This window comes from Engystomops pustulosus, chromosome 7 (assembly GCF_040894005.1).
Source record: "Engystomops pustulosus chromosome 7, aEngPut4.maternal, whole genome shotgun sequence".
NCBI classification, from domain to species: domain Eukaryota; kingdom Metazoa; phylum Chordata; class Amphibia; order Anura; family Leptodactylidae; genus Engystomops; species Engystomops pustulosus.
In genome coordinates this window covers 163,273,363-163,299,093 of record NC_092417.1, presented here as the reverse complement: position 1 = coordinate 163,299,093, position 25,731 = coordinate 163,273,363, and the positions used below count along the sequence as shown (strand labels likewise).

The 25,731-nt window shown below is 43.1% G+C and overlaps 1 protein-coding gene across 4 annotated transcripts in view; it reads right to left on the bottom strand.

Annotated features, from left to right (window-relative positions):
- Window positions 1-25,731, bottom strand: part of KIAA1549L (KIAA1549 like) — a 97,150-nt gene that overhangs the window by 58,089 nt on the left and 13,330 nt on the right. For 3 of the 4 annotated variants that reach the window (XM_072118625.1, XM_072118628.1, XM_072118626.1), the window contains exon 2: window positions 1,951-7,245. In XM_072118625.1, the coding sequence (XP_071974726.1) occupies window positions 1,951-7,245 (5,295 nt within the window). The remainder of the gene's footprint in view (window positions 1-1,950; window positions 7,246-25,731) is intronic. The other variant, XM_072118629.1, reaches the window with a different exon arrangement.

Here is a 25,731-nt window from a genome sequence, read left to right as displayed (position 1 = left end):
ACCAATTTATATCTCACTTCAAAGTAGATTTTCTGGATGATGCCACCACACCAGGCCATGAAAGAAACCATGATCTAGAAGCTGCTCAGCTGCTTGATAACATACTGCTAGTGGTTTGTTAGGCCAATTTCTGATGACAGGTTCCCTTTAAAGGGGTTGTTCAAAAATGTTATTTACAATATATATATGTTAGAGATCGAATGAGATAGATGCAACTGAAAAGAGTTCAAATCCAATGTGCATGGCTAGTCTAAGAAGTGCCCAAAAAGCGCCAATTAACACCTTCATTAGTTATTTTTTCATAAATATGTTAAAAATTCTTCGCTCATGCATTGCTTTATTAGGGAACTCTGTGATATATAGGTTTATATAATCTGGAGTAGGAATTCTGAGTAAAAAATAGAGGGCTGAATGCCCCACCCACATACAGTGATTGGCAGGGAGAGTCCAGATTACCTTGCCCACACACAGTGATTAACAGTGAGAGACATGATCACCACGCCCACAGACAGTGATTGACAGGGAGAGTCCTGATTACCCCACCCACAGACAGTTCTTGGCAGGGAGGGTCCTGATTACCCCGCCCACACACAGTGATTAAATTTAAAGATGTGATTACCCCGCCCACAGACAGCGATTGACAGTGAGAGTCCTGATTTTCTCACCCACACACAGTGATTGACAATGAGAGTCCTGATTACCCCGCCCACACACAGTAATGGACAGTGAGAGACCTGATTACCCCACCCATAGACAATTATTGGCAGTGAGAGTCCTGATTAACCCCCCCCCCACACACACACACACACACACTGTTATTAACAGGAAGAATCCATATTGCTCCGCCCCCACAAAGTGTTTGACAGTGAGAGTCCTGATTACTCTGCCCACATACGGTGAGTGACAGTTAGAGTCTTGATTACTCTGCCCACACACAGTGATTGACAGTGTAAGTCCTACAATGTTGGTTTATTTTTTCCAGTTTTTTTAAAAACAGGCGTGAAATAGCAGCAACATATGCATATGTTTTCTCACTTGTCAATGTTATTTCATTGAAACTGTAAATCCGGTATAGTAAATTGTGCAGCAGATGATACAAATATTACCAAATTTATAATTACAAGTTCATTTCTTTAATTACTGTTTACTAGTTTATGCTGTATATCTATTAGTGGCACCTTACTACAAGTGAAACAGACGTTAAAACTTGGAGGACCCAAAACTTCCAAGCATTAAATAGACAGGTGTCAATTTCACTGAGCACCGTGCAATTCCTTGCTTGTCCTGTAGCGGCGCTGCAGGGAAACTAGCCAAATTTACCAATTTATCCACCTAAAAATATAAACTTCGGTCACAACCTCTAAAAAAATCTGCAAGAAATTATCCCTTTTAGTCTCTCCAAGAGAATCTTTCTTTCTCTCTCCGAGAAAATTCTGCAAAAAAAACAAACACTATGGGCAAGTTTATCCTCTGTTTACTGTCAGCATGAATTTGTTGGTTTCTAACGTTGTCAGATACGGTTGTCTAGATCCTGAAGAAGACTCTTTACAGAGTAACCACATTAAAACTGCAAGTAACCCGAGGCTATAAACAAACTTCGCTCCGCCGTGTTGCCGTTCCCGAGAGACACGACTACTTGTTGATGTATTTTATATGTCACGGAAGCCTCACAACCTGTTTGTTCTTAAAAGAAAACTCAGATTTCTTACATTTCTATGAAGTTTCAAAATGTGACACAACCCAAGACAGAATCCACATACTAATAAGATCACACCGGCAGACCCGGTAGCAATGGGCAAAACATCTCAACACCATCTCTAGACTGGACAACCCTATCGTTGGAAAATCATCAATGAAAACCTCATAAAATAATCAGGTTCAAACTTTTTTTGCATAATTTTTTGTCGTAGAAAACATTTGGAGAAGAGAACGAAAGAAAAGTGGACCTACCAGTTTTCACCATGGTTTCGGTTGACAGGCTGCACTCAAATGAAGAAGGTGTTGTGGTTGTACTCAGCATGGTAGTCGGAGTTGTGCTACTAACATCAGTTGCATTTGTGATTGGTGCCACAGAAGCCACCGACGTCCTTGGGGTGGTTGTTGTAGGTGTCGTGGTTGATGAAGTAATGGTGTGAGGTAAAACACTAGACACTTTGGTGGCATCTGACAATGTTGTGACTGTATCTGTAGTAGGGCCATGGGTAGTGGTTGAAGCAGTAGATGTGAGGGTTGTAGTCTGTAAGGTAGTTGTGGAAACTACTGTGGTAGGCGTATGGATGGTGTGGTTTGTTGGGGCAATTGGTGTAGTGGCTGTGGTAACCACTCCAAATGTTGGTGTCTGAGCACTCTTGGAGGATTGGGTGGACAACAATGTATAGATAATAGATGGGGACACATGAGTTGTGGGGGTTGTGAGAGTCACAGAAGAAGAAGTGGAAGGCTTTTCTGTAGAAGTAAAGTTTTGCGTGGCGTTTCCTGTAGTTGAAACAGTTGATACTTCAGCAGAAGATGCCCCAGAAGAGACTGTAGAAAGAGAATCAGAAATGTTTGTTGGAAAGATTGTAGTTGTGAAAGGTGAAAAAGATGAAGAATGAGTAGATGGTATGGTTGTGGATGACACAAGGGATGTGGTATGAAGCATGGACAATGTAGTGACCGCTTTGTGAGTGGTACTTCCGTTAAAATTTGCCACGTCTACAGTAGTGGAAGCTAAAGATTGACTTTGTGTCGATGGCTGTGATAGCAAAGATGTGACTGTGGAAAGACTTTTAGTAGTGGCGTCGCGAAGACCATCTGAACTTGTCTGATAGTCAGAACTTCTACTTGATGTTTGATCCGTGGATAAAGCTGAAGAATCCATTGACTGCCTGCTTGATACAATTACAGTGACATGATTTCGGGTATTTTCAGAGGCTGTAGTAGTCGGTGTAGTAGAGCTTGTATTATCTGAAGAACTGACTTGTGTTAATTTGGAAAACAATGGACTTGTTAATCCACTAAACATAGAATGAGGACTTGAGATGTTTAAAGTATAAGACATGGACAAACTTTCTATTGTTGCAGAAATATTTGTGGACTGGGTAGATGATTCTCTTGGGGATACGTTTAACGTAGATGGCAATGTACTGGTTGACGTTTCTATAGTAGTGGCACTTTGAAGACCATCTGAAGTTGTGTGAAAGTCAGAACTTCTACTTGATGTTTGATCCGTGGATAAAGCTGAAGAATCCATTGACTGCCTGCTTGATACCATTAAAGTAACATGAGTTGTGGTATTTTCAGAGGCTTTAGTAGTCGATGTAGTAGAGCTTGTATTATCTGAAGAACTCACTTGTGTTAATTTGGAAAACAATGGACTTGTTAATTCACTAAACAAAGAATGAGGACTTGAGATGTTTAAAGTCGAAGACATCGACAAACTTTCTGTTGTTGTAGAAATATTTGTTGACTGGGTAGATGATTCTCTTGGGGATACGTTCAACGTAGATGGCAATGTACTGGTTGACGTTTCCATAGTGTTATCTGTAATGGTCCATAGTCCGTGGTCCAGAGTAACCCCACTGGAAGGGGCTATTGTTGATGGCACCAAGGATGATGTTACCTCTGAAATTCCGGCTACATTCGATGTACTTTGTCCACTATGAGTATTAAAATAAGTACTTAATTCACCAAAATTAGATGTTGGCAAAGAAGAGGGAGAAGAAGTAGTTGACAAGTAGAAATGTGTTGGCCTTAAAGTTGTAGTGTCACTTGAGGATGTAAAAGTGGAATATGGAGTAGAATTAGAGTGCATACTCTTTGTACTGGTTTCTGTGGAACCCCAACTAGATGGAAGAGTTTCAAGGCCATTTGTGACAGCTGACTGGGTGGACACTGTTACTGCAGTTGTGTTGACTTGAGGTGACTTGACTATCGTGATATCAGACGTAGAAGAGCTATTTCCTATAACAGATTGGGTGGTCATTTCACTATCACCAAGGTTGGACGTTGATTCAAAAGTAGCCTTCAAGGTACTGAGGGTTGAAGTTATAGTTCCTGCTACTGACGATGTTAAATCATTTTGACTGCTTACAGTCACGTGGGTAGTTTTATCTGTGGACGATGTCTTCATATTCTCAGTGTCTATTGTGGAGGTTTCCGGTGGGGTTTCAGAAGCTGGTGTCGCACCTGAATGTGTAGTAACCATCAATGATGAGTTTGCTTCCACTGAGGATGTTACAATAACGATATCATTAGAAGTCCACAATCCCATGTCACTCGTTGCGTCAAGTGATGAAGTCAATGTGGTGGTCTTCAATGATGGTGTCACTTCTGAGGACTCATTCGTGATATCAGATGTAGAAGAGCTATTTCCTATAACAGATTGGGTGGTCGTTTTATTGTCACCAAGGTTGGACGTTGATTCAAAAGTAGCCTTCAAGGTACTGAGGGTTGAAGTTATAGTTCCTGCTACTGACGATGTTAAATCATTTTGACTGCTTACAGCCACGTGGGTAGTTTTATCTGTGGACGATGTCTTCTTATTCTCAGTGTCTATTGTGGAGGTTTCCGGTGGGGTTTCAGAAGCTGGTGTCACACCTGAATGTGTAGTAACCATTGATGATGAGTTTGCTTCCACTGAGGATGTTACAATAACAATATTATTAGAAGTCCACAATCCCATGTCACTCGTTGGGTCAAACGATGAAGTCAATGTGGTGGTCTTCAATGATGGTGTCACTTCTGATGACTCATTGACCTGAGGTTTTGATGTTGACGTAGCAGAGGTATGATCATAAACAAGTTGGGTTGTCATTTTACTAACACCAAGGTTGGATGTGGATTTTAGACTAGTTGTTAAGTTACTGAAGGTTAAAGTTATGGGTTCAGGTAACGTTGACCTGAAATCTTCTTGACTACTTGTGGGTCTGTGGGTGGCTTCTCCTACAGAATATGTTTGCTGAATCTCAGTGGTGGTGCTGGCATCATTAATCGTTGTGAAGGTAGAGGTTTCTGGCATGGTTTCCAAAGCTAATGTTGCACCTGAATGTGCATAGAACATTGTTGGCGTGTTGGTTTCCAATGAGGATGTCAGACTCACATTTTTATTAGAAGTTATTAATGTCATGTCCCTTGTTGCGTCAAGCGATGTAGTTAATGTTGTGGTCTTCACTGATGATGCCTTTTCTGAGGACTCGGTGACTTGAGGTGTTGATCCGATACGTGACATCGCAGAGCTATTGTCAGTTGCAGGTTTGGTTGTCACTTCACTAACGTCAAGGTTCGATTTTGATTCAACAGTAGTTATCGAGGTACTATGGGTTGATGTTATAGGTTCTCGAACTGCCGACACACTATCTTCATGACTACTTGTAACTATACGGGTTCTCCCTCCTGTGGAATATGTCTGCTGGATCCCAGTGTTTGTACTGGCGTCATTTACATTTGTGAACGTAGAAGTTTCTGGTAGAGTTTCCGAAGGTAATGTTGGACTTGAACGTGAATTAAAAGTCGTTAATGTATTTGTTTCTAATGGGGATGTAACATCTACCATTTTATTAGATGCCTCAATACTCGTTGCGTCAAGTGATATAGTCAATGTAGTGGCTGTCACTGCTGAAGTCACTTCTGATGACTTAGTGGTGTTTATTTCTGTACTTTCAGCAAGACCTGAAGTTGAGAGCTCAAGAGTTGACAATGCAGTGCTTGAATTTGAGAACTTTGTATTTCCCTCATTTGGAGTGTTTGTTAACATCCGACTTGTATTATCTACTATATGAACTGTTGGAAGCACTTCTGTTGTTGTATTAGTTGGGTATGGTAGAGTATATGGTTTAAAAGAGAGAGATACTTCGGACTGGGTTTCTGAAGGAGCCATTGAGGTCCTGGAGGTCATGCCATTAGTTACACTTGGAGTATGCTGTTCTTCTGGAGCAGTTGATGACATATTGATACTTGGCACTACACTTATAGTAACTTCAGAAGCCAGTGTTGGACTAAACCTGGTGCTTATTTCAGTTCTGGTCAAGTGAGCTATAGTATTGGTGTTGGGCATTATGGAGGACAATTCTTTAGATGTGTGTTCAACGTTGGTGACATCACTAGGTTGGACAGAAAATGATGCTGAAGATGGATTAAGTAGAGTTGATGTGGTGACAGAGAAGGTGGACATCATGGTCTTAGGAGATGGACTTAATTCTACTGACGACCTGGTTGCCTCCACAGATGTTTCTCCAGAACGTGTTACTGTAGTGTCAGTAGAGTAACTGGAGATAGATTCTATGGATCCTGTTGACGAATGTCCTATTGATGACGCACCTTCCTCTACTGTAATCTGGACAGCTGTAGATGTATTCAAATTACTACTACTTTCTATTGTTCTATGTGCCTGAGCGCTAACATTTACTGTGTCTGAAGATATGGTAAACGTTGGGCTAAATGTAGTGGGTGGTTGAACTGTTGTAGAAGATAAGTCAGCATTGGATTCAGTGACACTTTCAGAAGAAGATGCATAGATTGGTCGCATGGAAGTAGTTTCTGATGGTAAGGATGTAACATTTACTGAAGAAGATTTAATTTCGTGATCGGTTTGCCCTAACGAGTCTCCAGTTGTTAGATCTAGAGTCGACTCTGTACCTTGCGATGCTTGAGTAACTTCTTGAGTCTGGCTATTCTTTACCAAATCACTGGTGCCAATGGTGGTGGCACTTACAATCATATTATTGCTGGTTGCATAAGAACTAGAATAATTTACATCTGTAGATGTGTCCTGAGTAAAGACTCCCCCCTCAGCAACTGAATTGATGTAAGGCACAATGGTAGAAGAAGATACATCAGTCACTGATAGGAAAGTCTGGGCAAGTGGTGGCAATGATGATGATGACGTTGATGATAATGATGGTAATGAAGATGGATATGATGGCGGTGATGAAGAAACAAAACCGTCCACTACAAGTAATTTCAATAAAGGCAACATGCCGGCATCACTGAGACCTGAGTCTGTCGGCTGGAAAGGAGATGGCACTGGAGACTCAGAAGGACCAAGATCAGCTTCAGACTCTGCAGTTGTATTGTCCTGGATGGAGGTGACTAGATTTGTAACATTGAGTTGCTGGCTGCTGGATGTCGTATTATAGATCAATGTGGTATTTTCTGTCTCTTCTTGGCCATATGAAGGAAGGATTTCACTAACTGCAGAAGACAATGATTCTTCAGAGGGCCACAAGTCACCTATTTCGAAGACTCCATCTGGCGGAACTGTTAAACCTGAAACAATAGGCCAATATACATATGTTAGTTGACTTATGCATTGAACTGACACCATCATAAGGCAATAAACTCAGGCTCTGTTCACATTTTTGTTTTTCTGCTCCATCATAGGAGGTGGCTCCCTCAGCAACCATGCCAACAGGTCCTACTGTCTTATAAATAGGTCTGTTGGGTTCCATAATATTGGCCAACATAAGTCCATCATTTAGCCTAAAGAGAGTCCAGCAATTTGTCCCAATTTTCTCCAAAAATGTATTTTAAAAAAGCTGAGTAACCTTTGTCGCAATGTGAACAGAGCCTTACATAGTTCTAAATGCTTTCACACAAAATATACACAGCTGCCTTTCGATTATTCGATATACAGAAGAAATCATGAGAAGGAAATAGAATAGACCCAGGAGAATGTGGGTCAAGGTAAGTTGATATATACTATATGGCAGTGGTGGTGAACCTATGGCACGGGTGCCAGAGCTGGCACTCAGAGCCCTCTCTATGGGCACCCTTGCCATCACCCCACCGCAGACTCTGCCAGACAGGACTCAAGGCCTCTTGCAGTCCCAGGCAGCCCAGGACCCTAGAAGGAAGCTACCATGATAACCAAAGCTTTTTCACCTTCTTTCTACTGTATTGGTGTCATCAGGTGCCTATACAATATAAACATGTGACAGAGCAGGGAGTAACAAGTTACTGTTTAAATTGCCGTATTGGCACTTTGCGAAAAATATGTGGGTTTTGGATGCAGTTTGGGCACTCGGTGTCTAAAAGGTTTGCCATCACTGCTGTATGGGATAATGTTTGCCTCTACTGATATTACAAGTTGTCAAGGATATCTTGCGTCTAGACTGTTGATGTCATACGTATCACTAAGGAAACAAGACATAAGAGGGAGGCCATTTCCAGGACATATGAGGACCAGGAGAAGACAACCCAATTGGAAGGCTTTTACATTATCTATCTGGTCCCACCGTAGACTTGGTCTCATTCCAAATTAACCATATGCAATGATAGATGGATGGGCCAACCCTTATATTAAAGGGGTTGTCTACAAATCATTTTTGTAAATTTTTCAATTTTTGATCCAAGAAACGTACTAACGAGGTGTTAGTCATGCATCCGGCCTCTGCTATTATGAAAACCTCACACGATGAGCACCATGTCAAGACCAGGTCCAGAGGACATAACAGGGACGTGCCATTCAGGAGAGCGGCAGAGAATAAAGCGATGAGATGAATTCAGTATTTGACCTGTCGAGCAGCACAAGAATAAAACCTGCGGCTTTCACTGCTCAACAATAACTTTATTTTCACAGACGGTTCCGTTCATTTGTGGTTTGCAAACCTGACGGTTCTTTGAGTCATAGACAGGCGGCTGCTATTGTGTTAATTTATCAAGGACTCACTCGACGGAGTCATTATTCGCTCGTTGTCATGGAAATGAGGAGAGATATCCCTCAAAAGCTGCCATCCAGACAAAAGACGGTTTATATCTTAATTATAAGTGTCGCAACGCAGACGATTCCTAACAACGTCCTACAGTGATGTGACCTTATATAGAGGAAATATCATATATGTTAGTGGGAATCCATGTGTAGGGACCCTCAAAGATTCCCAATTAGTGAATATGTTGTATGTGCTTAAAGGGGTTGGCCAATCTTTTTATCTTTTACCCTTACTACATCAGTAGGGATACAACCACCATCGGTGCCCCCAATCTTGTGACCACTGACCCCTGGGACCTCCGTCAAGAAGTATGTTATCCCTGATTCATTGAAAATTGGACCAACTCCTTTTACGCAGTGCCGATCCTGAAGTAAAGTTTTGGTTCCATGGTGGAAAAAACGAAATCAATCTTTAGATATTCCAATGAGGACAACCAATTGAACAGCGACTGGCTGACCATCTCATATGTAAGAGGGCCTCCTCAGTCCCCATTAAAGGAAGGGTTATAAAATAATTGGGCCCTAAATTTTCAACCAGCCTGCTCTGTTTTATCTCTGCGGGCAGGTAAGCTTCCATAATAAGTGTCTAGCAATGGCTTCCTCAATGAGAAACACTTGCACGCTCAGCTGAGGATGCATGTGTAAAAGATGTCCATTCAGTATTACTCCCAATTTTTCCAAACGTACCCATATCTTTAAACCAAAGGGAAGATGAAACCCCCCCACCCGTATGTAACACTTTCCGTCTTCTAATCCGGGAATATGTGAGGACGATGTACACAGTAAATAAGTGTCTCTTGAATAGGTATTTTTTCTCCATCTGTTCTGTATAATCACACCAGTCATTTACAGATGGATCTCGCGCCAATTTATTCCAGACGGAAGCTAAGCGTATTCATCAAAGTCTGTCTGCTCGGCAGTGTGCGCAATTTATATGGGAAAATCCAATCTATTCAGGTGGCTTTATCATTACCATCTATTATTCTAAATCTCATCTATGAGGGGCCAGGTGTAACCCCCTAACTTCCCCCGCAACATACATGCTATATACTGTATTTGTATTACACCCTAAGGGCTCTTTCACACTGGCATTGATGTTCAGCTTCAGTTGCGCATCCCTTGCGTTTTTTCTTCGTTGTGCCTCAGTTTTTCTTCCGCTTCCATCCTCCATGATGCATCAGTTTTGACTCCATGGGGCTTTGTGCCGCACTTTTGTCGGACTGTGCACATTCTTCTAGGCTAAAACGGCTTAAGTGTCTTTAAGAAGTGTCTGTGCGGCTATTGCGTTGCATGCGACCCTTTTGTGGCGCAATTGCACTATGCTCCATGCGGCACAAATTAGGGGGGTGCCAGTGGGCGGTCTGACTGATTTGGCCTGAGCTCCATATTTAACTTAAAAATTGTGTTGCACGCCCTATGTTAAAGGTGCACCACAAAAAAGATGGCAAACTCTGTCGGACCTGAATGGGGAAGCGACACATTCATGATTTCTGGCGCACGATGTTGGTAAATCGCAGCACGCTGCATTATAGACGGACAATGCACTTTTAGTGAATTGTCCGAATTTCTAAGTAAATGCACCCCCATATCCACAAAAAAAAACTGAAGGTGTAACATCGCTTTGAAAACATCACACCTGGTTTTTCAGCCATATAGACTTCTATTGCTTCCGTGATCCGCATCAGTAAAAAAAAAATAGGACACGTTTCCTAATTTTTTTTTACGGACAACGGATCAGTGAAAATACACGCCAATGCCAATATGAAAACACCCGTAGTAATCAATGGGTTTGTGAGGCATCCATGCCAATGTGAAAGAGCTCTTAGGCTCATGAATCATCAATTAGGCTCTGATCACCACTGATGATGCCAGTGGTCCAATACTTCTTAGAATGGGGTCCACAAGCTTTCCATTAGGGATAGAATTTAACAGACAGAATTTTTCATGGATTTCCTGGTATTTTTAAAGACAATTTTGGAGCGAATTTGCCAAAAAGGGGCAGTGTTAATTAAAAAGCGCACCTAAAAGTGTATGGTCTGCCAAATTGGAGGCGTTCCAATAGATTGGGCTTAAATTTCTTTAATTTCCTTGGACACAACCTGGTGTAGCTAATTCATGGCCCCATAACCTTTTATTAGGAAAGCTTGTGGTGCATAAGTGCCTCACCACACTGTGAACGTGAACATATCCGCGCCGCCACATCTTATGTTAATGACCTATCCCAATAATGGTGGGGGGTCTAATATTCATTGTGACACCTGGTCAGTTACTCCTGGTGGACTACAGGGTGAGAATCAAAGCTGATGGAACAACTCTACTGGCAAAGCAGAAGTCGTAAGAGATTTCACATTGGAATGAGGAAGGGCGGCAGCCAAGTAAGGGGACAAGGAATAACTTTCCTCTGATGTCAGAGCACATGAGAATCATGAGGTCTAAGGAACTGCCCAAGGAGCTCAGAGACAGAATTGTGGCAAGGCACAGATCTGGTCAAGGACATATTCCAAAGTTTTTCACATTTACTTGTTTTACTGATTTATACAAAGTTTAATGAAAAGTTATTGACCAGTTAAGTATTATTGGAAGACTCTGGTTAATAACAAGGAGCACTAGAGAATGGAAATGTCGCCTGGACTCACTTACTTTACAGTCCCTTTCCGTACTTAGATGCCACCAAATCACTAACCTGCTGCTTAATATTTCATCAGGGCCGTTTCCCTGATGCAGAGAAAATATCATTTCCTGTTAATTTGAGGCCGATTTCACCCACCGCCGCCTCTCGTGTCCTGATTTTCATGCCAGAATTAGATTTCATTGAGTGGAACTAAAATAACACATTTATGTAGATGAACGGTTTCCGTCCCAAACAAGTAAATAGACAAATACATTGTATCACTCATCCGATTTCTCCGCTGCTGACTCTATCATAATTGACTTGGACAGGGAGATATGAGGAGCAGGTGTCAGCGATGAAACCCTCGCGGGTACCTTGGCACAGGTCTGTTTATTTAGTGATAAAATCAGGTTGAGTCCAAGTTGTGTCTAATGATATGTCAGGATGAGTCCATAGACATAACATAGTATAAAAACCTGTGTTCTGTTTTTTTATGGAATAAAAATGGAGGACCCGGTTTTTGAACACTGGCAAATAGTTCAGTGAGATGTCATATCACATAATAGCTCTATGGAGAAAGAAGGGGGAGGAGTGAGTCACAGCAGCTAGGTCTTTCCCCATCAGCATGTAGATCACTGAGTTGCCATATTACATATTCCCAGCATTGTATCATGCGGGATCTCAGCCGGCCGGCCAGAAGCTGAACATGGCGCGGATTCCGTGCACCTTTTAGTTTACATGGGGCACGGACCGGAGACGTGGCAGTGTGAGATGCCGAGAGGGACCGGGGAGGTAAGTAAATGATTATTTTTTTTAACCAGCCCCCTCCCGGCCACCAATAGGTTTTTTTTAATGCTGTCGGACACCCTCTTTAAATAAAAGCTCTATGGAGAGAGGAGGGGAAGGAGTGAGTCACAGCAGCTAGCTTTTCCCACTAGCAAGTAGCTCAATGAGGTGTTGTAGTACATAAAAGCTCTAAGAAGGCAGGAGGGGAGGAGTGAGTCACAGCAGCTAGGTCTTCCTCCACTAGAAGGTAGTTTACTAAGAGAACATATTGCATAGAAGCTCTATGGAGAGGAGGGGGGAGTAATGAGTCAAAGCATATAGGTCTTCCCCCACTAGCTAGTAGCTCACTGAGCTGTCATGTTACATTGAATCTTTATTCAGAGGGAGGGGGGAGGAGTGAGTCACAGCAGCTAAGTCTTTCCCCACTAATAATTAGTTCACTGAGATTACATATTGCATAGAAGCTAATGGACAGCATGGTGGCTCAGTGGTTAGCACTACAGCCTTGCAGCGCTGGGATCATAGGTTCAATTCCCACCCAGGTCAAAATCTGCAAAGAGTTTTTATGTTCTCTCCGTGTTTGCGTGGGTTTCCTCCTGGTCCTCCGGTTTCATCCCACACACCAAAAACATACTGGTAGGTTGATTAGATTGTGAGCCCCATGGGGACAGGGACTAATTTGGCAAACTCTGCAGCGCTGCATAATCTGTAGGCGCTATATAAAATAAACTCTATGGAGAGGGGGGAGGGGGTAATGAGTCAAAGCAGCTAGTTCTTCCCCACCAACAATTAGCTCACTGAGATTACATATTGCATAGAAGCTCTATGAAGAGGGAGGGGTGAGTCAAGGCAGCTAGGTCTTCCCTCATCAGTGGCAGCTAGGTCTTCTCCCATGAATGGATCGCAAATTATACATGATATATTATTACTCTGTACATACACACAATACACTACTGACACTAGTCCACTTCAATGTTCCCTTATTTAGTGGGGGCAAAAAGGTGGCACTACTACGGTGTTGGAGGACCCGTTACTGTTTGGAGACCCAAAAATGGGCTATATTACTGTATGGAAGAAATAAGGTGCCACTATTGTTATTGTAAACCCATAACTCCAGTGTAGCGAGCAGGTAAGTCAATCTCAGGTAGGTGCTCCCATAGCAGAACACAACCCCCATTGTCAATCCCTGGGAGAAGGTACAGCGCTCCCGTACTTTGATGTTCCTCCTTAGTGTCTTGGACCTCTAGTAACCTCCATGGCTCCTATAGTTGTGGCTTCATCATCAATCCATATCTTATCCATTCTGAGGCCGACGCTAATTAACCCCATGTGATCCTGATGGATTATTTTCTACCATGTTCAGTTCAGTTATGTTATTAAGATATGCAAATGATCTTCTTGATGTCTCAACGTATATCCAGAGGCGGCCTTGATTTTCCTCCATGATTACTGAGAGGATAATTAAGAACATTTTGGAAACCAGCAGCGAGCGACCCGTGTCTCACATCTAACAGAACTTTACAGATCACAGTGGGGAGGACAGAACCCTGGGAAGTCCAGTAAAAGTTTGTAATTCTTTATGATGTAAAGGAATGTAACAGATCATTTATTAAAGCAGAACTCCAGCCTGGGGGCCCAGGAGAGATCACATACAGGGACTATGATATATTATTTTAATAAAGTTTTTATGATACTTTTGTTTTTTAGAGGGAGTCTAATATCACAACCCCCACCGAATACCAGCTGTGCATTAACATTGGAGAAGGGCATTGGGCTGTGTCCTGGCTTCTCAAATTCCCAAATGTGGGCCAGACCTAAGATTAAAGTAAATTTATATATATATATTTCCTTTAAAAAATTATTTGTTGTCATGGGAACTACCTAGAACTCTCACAGAAACTTCTGTGATAAAGGAAATCTATCATCACTACAATCCAGGACCCCGTGACTGTGCTAATCTTCTTATATTCCCTATCCATTGCCTCTTTCCTTCTAAAATCAACTTTTATAATTATCCTAATGAGCCAGAAGGGCTCTGAAGGGTGTTACCAAAGCCCCTCTGTGCCCTCAGTCTTCACTGGCTCTTAGAATGTTTCAGAGGGAGCAGGGGGGATAATGAGACAGTGTAGATACAGTGTAGATACAGCATAGAGGTGCTCTGGTAGAGCACCTCTGGCTGATTAGCATAATTTTGAACGTTGATTTTAAAAGGAAGGAGGCCATGGATAACAAATAAATGAAAATTTGCACACGGTCACAGTATCTGGATCTATGAGTAAGGTTTTAATAAGGTTTTTAAAGCACACTTTTGAAGCACACAAAATGATTGCAAAAACGTTGGTTTACAATAAAGTTGGACAGAGAATATTTTTTCCAAAAACGTTGATCGGAGGGAATTTATTGGACATTTTGTAGCAATTTCTGTCTCAAAATATTAGTGTACGACTGTTTGTACACCAAAATGTTGTGTCAAATCTGATCTCCCCCCTTCCCACATACTTTTCTGAAAACTTTTTGTGTCTGGTGGGGCTTCAAAAGCCCAATGAGAACCAAAATAATTTAGAAAGAGGTGTACACTTCTTAAAGGGGTGTTTTCTTAAAGCCATTTATTTCTTCTCTTCTATGTTCCCATGCCCTATTATTTTCTCCTAGCCCCCATTCCTGTATTCTGTAGGGATAATACGGATCAGGACCTTTCCTCCATAAGACTATAGATGTGCATATCTTCTGTTTTTACATAAGTCTTCCCTTTTTTCCAGTGCAACTTTGAAAGCCTTCGCCTGAATAGAACGGTGATAATGATATGTAAAGCAGGGGCTTAGTCACTGACTAATTCACCTTCCGTCAATATCCGATTATGAAATGCTCCAATTTGGAGCCTCCTCAGTTACCAGACGTGGAATTGCCAAAAAAAAAGCATCCATATTATACATAATAGTGTCTGCTTGGTATCAGGATAGCCATTGGGTCTTCAAGTTTTAGGCTATGTGCATGTGCCAGGGTTGCACCATCCATAAGGTAAGTCGAGCCTCTTGCCTCAGGCAGCACCGCCTGCAGTAAGATCAGGGTAGCATCAGGAGTGCAGTCACCTGCTATAAAGCAGGACCTGCCACTTAAAAAGAATTGGGCACATTACAGTGTGGTCTGTACTATGTGCAGTGTCCTGTGTATAATGCAGGGGGCGCCAGATTCAGGATTTCTGGCGCACGTTCTGAATGAATCTGGCGCCCCCTGCACTGCCCCGACAGAGTGCACCAGCAGTATGCGGCTTTCATATGTCTGAGGAGAGGCTTTCAAGCTCCGCCATAAAGCCACGACTGCTGGAGGCTGCAGTGATAGGTGACTCCCATCTCCCTACTGCATCTCTCAGCTACAGAGATCTTGGGGTTCTTCTTTACCACTCTCACCAAGGCTTTTCTCCCACAATTGCTTAGTTTGGCTGTATGGCCAGATCGAGGAAGAGTTGTGATCGTCCCAAACTTCTGGCATTTAAGGATTATGGAGGCCACTGTGCTCTTAGGAATCTTTGGATGCTGCAGAAATTCTTTTGTAACCTTGGCCAGATCTCTGCCTTGCCACAATTCTGTCACTGAGCTCCTTGGGCAATTCCTTAGACCTCATGATTCGCATGTGCTCTGACATGCACTGTGAGCTGTGAGGTCTTATATAGACAGGTGTGTGCCTTTCCTAATCAATTCCAATGAAGGAGTAGAACCCTCTCAAGGAGGATCAGAAGGAAATGAACAGCACATGTGAAATGTATTAAATATGCAAAGGATCTGAATACTTGAGACCATGTGATATTTTAGTTTTTCTTGTTTAATAAATTAGCGAAAATATCTACATTTCTGGTTTTTATCTCTCAGGATGCACATTATGAGAGAGCACATTAATGAGCAAAAAAAATAACTTTTTTGATCTTACCGATTGGCTGAAATGAATCAAAGAGTGAAAAATTTTAAGGTATCTGATTACTTTCTGTACCCAATGTATATTACAAACTTTCTTGTTTTCACTTGTTCTACTGATGTAGGGGCTAACTTTGTTGGGGGTCTCAGTAATGGGACCCCCTTGGATCATAGGATCCCAGTGATGTTAGCTCCTATACTGTGGTCACTTCTATTCTCGTTGCAAATGGACAATTCCTTTAAGGACCATTTTAGTTGCACTTTTCCTGCATTTTGACTGTTTCCAGGTAAGAAATATAAACTATTTTGTTCACTGGTATTTAATTTACTCAAAGTTTTTATAAAACGCACATACAGGAGAATTGTTTTTCTGCCGTGTATAAGTGGCTGGTGAAGACGACAAAACTGCAGCAGGAAAGTCAAGCTTTTTATAGACACATTTTGGACCACATAATGATAGGGCTGTCTGCTGGTAAACACAGCTGACGGCTCCGCTGGGTCATTTTCTTCTGACTGTGGAGGCAACGCACAAATCTGACATTAAAATGTCACGGAAAGTGGAAAGAAAAAAATTATTATGTGTAAAACTTCTTCCTTTAAGTCTAAAATGTGAAGAGATCTGAACTCCAATAACACTGCTATACTAGGTCCTAAAGGCTATATTATTCATTGTAAAGCGCTACGGAATATGATGGCGCTATATAAATAAAGATTATTAACATTCTATAAGGTTTTTATATCATTGACCAGGGTCTCCCCCTCTCGAGAGTCAGGACATTGTTACTCAATGCCATCAGGGGGATTGGATTCATGCTGCTGTACTAAAGAGATCCAGCCCCTCAGTCATCAAATAACGCATGCGCATACAGACTTGGACATCCTGGTGTGACTGAGGGGGCTAGATCTCTTCAGTACTACAGCATGAATCCAGCCCCAGTTCACGTGTGTACATTTGTTCATTATTTTGATTTAAAGAAAAATCACTTTTATGCAATTGATCCATTCTCTTCTACCTTCTAGAGTACATGCATGGCAAGGTTTGGCGCATGTTCCTGTTTACGCAACCAAATCTTATGCTTCTGTAGACATGTCGGAGCACTGCCTTGTGGAATAAGCCTAGATGACCCCCCAACCAGCTTCAAAGGCACAAGATTTGGCTTTTCACAAAAGCACATGCGCCGTTCTATCAGGAAATGCTTCACCGCGCATGCACAGACCTTCCACACATGTGCAAGATGTGGTAAGGGCAGAAATGATATCACAAGGGGTAGAAGCCTAGAGGACCCCCAAAACAGCTTTATACGCACAAGGTTTGGCTTTTCACACAAGCACATGCGCCGTTCCATCAGGAAATGCTTCACCGCGCATGCGCAGACCTTCTACACATGTGCAAGATGTGGTGAGGGCATAAATTATATCACAAGGGGTAGAATTTGGATGAAAATAGGACAAGGCTTTGGGGTGCATTCACACGTTCAGTTTTTCAGATGCCATTTCCGATATCCAATGGCATCTGAAAGTGGAGTGAAAAAAAGAGGAGGAGCAGCTTCTCTCAATGATACGTCTTCACCCAAGTCTTTTTGGTTTCCATAACTCAGAAATATAGAAATAAAATCCGATTCTATCGCCTGAGATGTTTTCTCCTTCTGTATGTTCCTTAGTTCCTGGGTTATTTCTGTATTTTCGTAGACGCGACTTTTTTATAAACTGCGCTTACGCAATGTGTAACACGTCCCCAACCCTTCACAATAACACCTCGAGCTGTGATATCTCTATGCCGAGGAACTTCAACCTGTTAGGGACGTTTTCTCAAACTTTCTCCCCCGTTTCACGACTACCTCATGTTATTTGTCTTTCTGTAATATATTCAGCATTCACGGAAGGGTCGCCATGGTTACAAGGGATACGGAAGGTGCGTTCGCTCTGCATTCTGTATTGTTTGAGTGAACGCAAAGAGAAAAAGCACATGTTGAGGTAAGACATCGATGAAAAGCTAGCCATACACTTGTGAACAGGCAGGGGGGCACCAGCCATGAGGCGAGTGGAGCCTCCTACCTCAGACTGCACCACCTGCAGCAAGAAGGGGGGGAGGGATTTAGGGGAAACAATTCTATATAACACAACCATCAAGGTTATTTAGGTGTAAAAAGGCATCTAGACCCTTCTTGAAGCTCTCTGCTGTCCCTGCAGTGACCAGCGCCTGAGCTCGGCTATTCTACAGATTGACAGTTCTCTTAGATTAAACCTTGTTTTCTCCAGGCAGAGACAGTGCCCCCTCGTCTTTTGATTTCATTTAACCTGGAACAACTTACCACCATATTTTTTGTATGGACCATTCATATGCCCTCTTAGTCGTCTCTTTTCCAGACTAAATAAATCAAGTTCTTTTAATCTTTCCTTATAACGGAGACCCTCCATACCCCTTATCATTTTTGTGGCTCTACGTTGAACCCTCTCCAGCTCCAGGGCTTCCCCTTTATGGACCAGAGCCCAGAACTGGACAGCATATTCCAGGTGCGGCCGAACCAATGCCTTGTATAGTGGTAATATTACATCCCTATCACGAGAGTCCAGACCAGTGCTGATACAGGACAAGATCCTACTGGCTTTAGAGGCAGCTGATTGACATTGCATGCTGTTATTTAATCTATGAACCACTAGTCACCCAGGTCCTTCTCAACAAAAGACTTACAGGCCTGTAATTACATGGCAAAGTTTTAGAGCCCTTTTTAAATATTGGCACCATATACACAGTATATATCAGTCATTAGGGGGTTTATGTTCACCACTTCAAAGAGGGCATGTGTAGGGAATCAACACCTCCCAACAATTTCAGTCCACGGGACAATTTTAGGGCCCATCCCAGGCAAATTTTTGTCCATTCTATGTAAATCTTCCAAGCCCTGTCAACTTTGCGGTCCATTTTGTGTGACCGTCACATGAAACATGGGGTAGCAAGGAAGTATGAGGAATCTTCATGGTCTATAGACTTTCAATCTGGTCTAAATAGTAGTGAGGGGGAGGAGGGGGATGCAGCTGCAGGTTTTAATGAATAAGCAAAGAGAGTATAGAGAACAATTCTTAAAGCCGTTGAGGATGATTGGTAGATTAGTAGGTGTTTCAACACTTGATTTTATTGCGGTGGAGATGATCATCTCGTGACTTGTCCAGCCAAGAGCAAAGGTAAGGAAGGACATATCTGAACTGTGCATGTCCTGCACTACTAACACTATTAGCTAAACTATCACTAAACTATTAGCCCCCCCTTAGGAAGCATATGTAATATCTTTTATAAAATCCCCTCTTTTATGGCTTGTTTACCTCTACAAAAAAAAAAATCTCCTCTAAAGTCATATGCCAATGAGCAGAGAAGAGTCACTTTTTTACCTGAGATGAGTTACTTTTAGAGGCTGGAGCTGGAGAATCCATTCAGATACCCCTATCTTATATGATTCTGGTGTCATATTAAAGACAAGAATTCCATCTTTATAACTGCATTATGCTTGTGAACTACAGAACTGGAGGCAGTTTAAGACATAGTTGGAGACGTGAGCTACAGATCCAATTCACACATTTTTCTTTAATTGCCTATATCCCTGTAGCTCATAGAACCACAAGCCTGATACGATCTGAAAGACAAAATTCTTATCTTTAATATGACATCATGTTTCTTGGTACTGTAGAACTCAGGGCTGTGGAGATGGTAAGCCAAACCTGGTAAAAGTCTGACTCCTCAAATTTCCTAACTTTGACTCCACAGTCCGGTTTTCCTGGCCAATCTAATAGTGCTGAGATAAATTGCAGAATTCCATCCCAATGCCTTATTTCTCTGATCTGAAGCAGAGGAGCTTCACTCCTGAGCATGTACATAAAGTGCAGCCACATTCATCTCAACTAAAAGCCTTGAAAAGGATGTACAAATCATGTTCGTCAGCCACATGGGGAATGTCAAGCCATGAGTTGTGGTCCGCACCCTGCTGGCAGTCACAGTCCATTGAGCACTTTCATAACTGATGGCAGATCATTGGTGCAGGAAGTTGGGCAGCGATGAGTGCAGCTGTCAGCTCCCAGGTCCTCTCCTGCTCCTGGCACAGCTCTGCTCCTGTTGCGGCCGCATACAACCAGGGACACAGAGCAGAGCAGCGCATGGGGGAGAAAAGAAGCTGCAGTGTCGTATGGTTTTTTTTGTCTGCTCTGGGGTCTCCAGTATTAGTAGTATTATGCTCTGGGGTCTCCAGTATTAATCTGATATAGACTCTCTAGTATTAGTAGTGTTATGTTCTGAGGTATTTCAGTTATAGTAGTTTTATGCTGTGGGGGTCTCCAGTTTTATTTGTATGCTTGTATTAATATTGTCTACTCTGGGGGTCTCTCCATTATTATAATTGATCTGTTTTGGGGTCTGCACTATTAATGTCTGCTCTGAATGTAGTATTTGGTTTCTGGGTGGTATTTATGGCTATACTGTGGCATTTATCATTTCTGGGGTGGTATTGTGTGCTGTATTGTGGCCGTTGGTGCATCTAGGGAGCTGGTGACTGGTGTAACCCCTAAGGGTAAAGACACACATGGCGTTTTTGGGCCGTTTTTACTAAGTGCGTTTTCAGATCGTAAAAAAATAATCAGTTTTTAAAAAACGCGTGCGTTTTTGTCCGGTTTTCCGAATTTGCGCAATTAAAAACGGACAAAAATGGATGCGTTTTCAAAAAACGCATGCGTTTTTAAAAACGCATGCGTTTTTTACGATCTGAAAACACACTGTGTGTCTTCACCCTTAGAGTTGAGCAGTATGACAAAATTTGATAATTTCTATCATTTTATTAAAAAAAAAGTCACGGACTCTGTCTCCACAGTCTATTACAACCAAATGTAGCAGTGTATAAAGTGCAGCTTCACAAAGTGACTCATCTCAGGCAAAAAGATGACTCTTCTGAACATTTTTATGGCTTTTAACAAGATTTTTTTTTGTTATAGGTAACTGGTTAAGATTTGTCATAAAAGAGGGAATTCATTCCCGACCTGAGGGGGACTGTAGTTTACTGGGGTAAAACCTGGTGACAGGTTCCCTTTAAATATAAGCAGTATTGTAGAACACAGAATTGAAGTGTATCAATCAGATGGTAGGAAAATGACCCAATGGTGTAAGGAGGTAAGTACACGCAGCGCTTACACCTGCACATATTCTTATATACATCTACAGCTGCTTATAAAGAGGGACCAAGAATCAAGATTTTCTCATAAGGTTTCTGCCGAGTCTGCAATTTCCTCCCCACAAGATAAATATAAGATATGTGATAAGATCCAGGAGTAAATCCAGTAAATTCTCTCTTCCTGGGATTCGGGGGATGGGATATGTGGTTATGTGTGTTGTGTATGATGGCGCATCCTGCAGGGACATTGTGAGGATGTGAAGCCTGATTGTTCCAGAGATTGTGCCATCATGGGAAGAGATTCCCTGTGCAGCACATTCCCGCTGTCCCCCGGGGCGGCTCCATTACCAATCACAATGCCGGGTGTTATGTGACCCCACTGCAGTGCGGTACAGAGGAAGGGGGTCCGGCAGCACACGGGGGGACATCCCTCTCACCCCTACAGGGGCGGACGCTGGGCTCTTACCATGTAATACCATGTAATACTGCCGTATCTTTACTACTAAACTCAGAGCTGAATGCACACAGTGATAGGAAGCTTTTAATCCCTTATTAACCAGGAAGACCAGATCACTTTTGGTTGGGTTGTAATTGGAGAAATTGTAATTTTATTTGGTGCGATTTGGGGGAAATATACTGATTACTGCAGATTTTTTTAAAATTGTGCCTTATTTTTGCCTTTTTTGGTTTGTCTGGGATACATGATAAATAATCTTAATTTTTTCGGATTATTACGCCCCAGTTTATTGTGCAGAATGTTCAATCTTACACATTGGGGGTCATTTACTAAGGGCCCGATTCGCGTTTTCCCGATGTGTTACCCGAATATTTCCGATGTGCGCCGATTTTCCCTGAATTGCCCCGGGATTTTGGCGCACGCAATCGGATTGTGCCGCATCGGCGCTGGCATGCACGCGACAGAAATGGGGGGGGGGGGGCGTGGCCGAACGGTAACCCGACGGATTCGGAAAAAACGCCGCATTTAAAAAAAAAAAAAATTGGTCGCACGGGCCATACTCACATGCACCACGATGAAGACGATGAACTCCGGGGCATCTCGGCGGACCTCGGCACAGCAGCGCCACCTGGTGGACATCGGGCGCAGGACCTTCATGAATCGCCGGAAGACCCGAACGCTCGTCAGAGAAGCCGCCGCTGGAACGCGAATGGACCGGGTAAGTAAATGTGCCCCATTGGGTCAGATTTACTTACCCGGCAGATTCGCGATCCAGCGGTGCGTTCTCTGCGGTGGATTCGGGTCCGGCCGGGATTCATTAAGGTAGTTCCTCCGACGTCCACCAGCTGGCGCTTCTGCGCTGAAGAGCATCGGAACGCACTCAAGTTCACCGGCCTATTCCTAGTGAAGGTAAGTGCAAGCTCCGCGACACTTTTCTTTTTTTTTAAATGCGGCGTTTTTTCCGAATCCATCGGGTTTTTGTTTGGCCACGCCCCCCCCATTCCGTTGCGTGCATGCCAGGGCCGATGCGCCACAATCCGATCGCATGCGCCAAAATCCCGGGGCAATACAGGGAAAATCGGCGCAAATCGGAAATATTCGGGTAACACGTCGGGAAACCGCGAATCGGGCCCTTAGTAAATGACCCCAAATGTGTGTCCCACTGTTTGTCCCTTCAGTTTTTGCTGTAACTTGAAGAATTAAAAATTATTATTATATTATTTTCTTCTCTCTGCACAGTGTTTTGTGTTCTTTTGGATAAGAAATATTTTTTATGGGATAACCTAACATTGATTATGGGGCTCCTCTGGTACAGGACTCTTTTTAGAGTCCAGTGGGACGTCCTAGTACTAAGGACACTCTTGTTTCATTTATGAGGACCCTCTTCCTCTATACATGGGGACTCTCTGGTACTAGTTATGAGGACCCTCTTCCTCTATACATGTGGACTCTCTGGTTCTAGTTATGAGGACCCTCTTCCTCTATACATGGGGACTCTCTGGTACTAGTTATGAGGACCCTCTTCCTCTATACATGGGGACTCTCTGGTACTAGTTATAGGGACACTCTTCCTCTATACATGGGGACTCTCTGGTACAAGTTATGAGGACCCTCTTCCTCTATACATGGGGACTCTCTGGTTCTAGTTATGAGGACCCTCTTCCTCTATACACGTGGACTCTCTGGTTCTAGTTATGAGGACCCTCTTCCTCTATACACGTGGACTCTCTGGTTCTAGTTATGAGGACCCTCTTCCTCTATACACGTGGACTCTCTGGTAATAGTTATGAGGACCCTCTTCCTCTATACATGGGGACTCTCTAGTACTAGTTGTGAGGACCCTCTTCCTCTATACATGGGGACTCTCTGGTACTAGTTATGAGGACACTCTTCCTCTATACATGGGGACTCTCTGGTTCTAGTTATGAGGACACTCCTCCTCTATACATGGGGACTCTCTGGTACTAGTTATGAGGACCCTCTTCCTCTATACATGGGGACTCTCTGGTACTAGTTATGAGGACCCTCTTCCTCTATACATGGGGACTCTCTGGTACTAGTTATGAGGACCCTCTTCCTCTATACATGGGGACTCTCTGGTACTAGTTATAGGGACATTCTTCCTCTATACATGGGGACTCTCTGGTACTAGTTATAGGGACACTCTTCCTCTATACATGGGGGCCCTCTGGTACTAGTTATGAGGACCCTCTTCCTCTATACATGGGGACTCTCTGGTACTCGTTATGAGGACCCTCTTCCTCTATACATGGGGACTCTCTGGTACTTGTTATGAGGACCCTCTTCCTCTATACATGGGGACTCTCTAGTACTAGTTGTGAGGACACTCTTCCTCTATACATGGGGACTCTCTAGTACTAGTTATGAGGACCCTCTTCCTCTATACATGTGGACTCTCTGGTTCTAGTTATGAGCTCCCTCTTCCTCTATACATGGGGACTCTCTAGTACTAGTTGTGAGGACCCTCTTCCTCTATACATGGGGACTCTCTGGTACTAGTTATGAGGACCCTCTTCCTCTATACATGGGGACTCTCTGGTACTAGTTATGAGGACCCTCTTCCTCTATACATGGGGACTCTCTGGTACTAGTTATAGGGACATTCTTCCTCTATACATGGGGACTCTCTGGTACTAGTTATAGGGACATTCTTCCTCTATACATAGGGGCCCTCTGGTACTAGTTATGAGGACCCTCTTCCTCTATACATGGGGACTCTCTGGTACTCGTTATGAGGACCCTCTTCCTCTATACATGGGGACTCTCTGGTACTAGTTATGAGGACCCTCTTCCTCTATACATGTGGACTCTCTGGTTCTAGTTATGAGGACACTCCTCCTCTATACATGGGGACTCTCTGGTACTAGTTATGAGGACCCTCTTCCTCTATACATGGGGACTCTCTGGTACTAGTTACAGGGACACTCTTCCTCTATACATGGGGACTCTCTGGTACTAGTTATAGGGACATTCTTCCTCTATACATGGGGACTCTCTGGTACTAGTTATAGGGACATTCTTCCTCTATACATGGGGGCCCTCTGGTACTAGTTATGAGGACCCTCTTCCTCTATACATGGGGACTCTCTGGTACTCGTTATGAGGACCCTCTTCCTCTATACATGGGGACTCTCTGGTACTAGTTATGAGGACCCTCTTCCTCTATACATGTGGACTCTCTGGTTCTAGTTATGAGGACACTCCTCCTCTATACATGGGGACTCTCTGGTACTAGTTATGAGGACCCTCTTCCTCTATACATGGGGACTCTCTGGTACTAGTTACAGGGACACTCTTCCTCTATACATGGGGACTCTCTGGTACTAGTTATAGGGACACTCTTCCTCTATACATGGGGACTCTCTGGTACTAGTTATGAGGACCCTCTTCCTCTATACATGGGGACTCTCTGGTACTAGTTATGAGGACCCTCTTCCTCTATACATGGGGACTCTCTGGTTCTAGTTATGAGGACACTCTTCCTCTATACATGGGGACTCTCTGGTACTAGTTATGAGGACCCTGTTCCTCTATACATGTGGACTCTCTGGTACTAGTTATGAGGACCCTCCTCCTCTATATATGGGGACTCTCTGGTACTCGTTATGAGGACCCTCTTCCTCTATACATGGGGACTCTCTGGTTCTAGTTATGAGGACACTCCTCCTCTATACATGGGGACTCTCTGGTACTAGTTATGAGGACCCTGTTCCTCTATACATGTGGACTCTCTGGTACTAGTTATGAGGACCCTCCTCTATACATGGGGACTCTCTGGTACTAGTTATGAGGACCCTCTTCCTCTATACATGGGGACTCTCTGGTATTAGTTATGAGGACCCTCTTCCTCTATACATGTGGACTCTCTGGTACTAGTTATGAGGACCCTCTTCCTCTATACATGGGGACTCTCTGGTACTAGTTATGAGGACCCTCTTCCTCTATACATGGGGACTCTCTGGTACTGGTTATGAGAACCCTCTTCCTCTATACATGGGACTCTCTGGTTCTAGTTATGAGGACCCTCTTCCTCTATACATGGGGACTCTCTGGTACTAGTTATGAGCTCCCTCTTCCTCTATACATGGGGACTCTCTGGTACTAGTTATGAG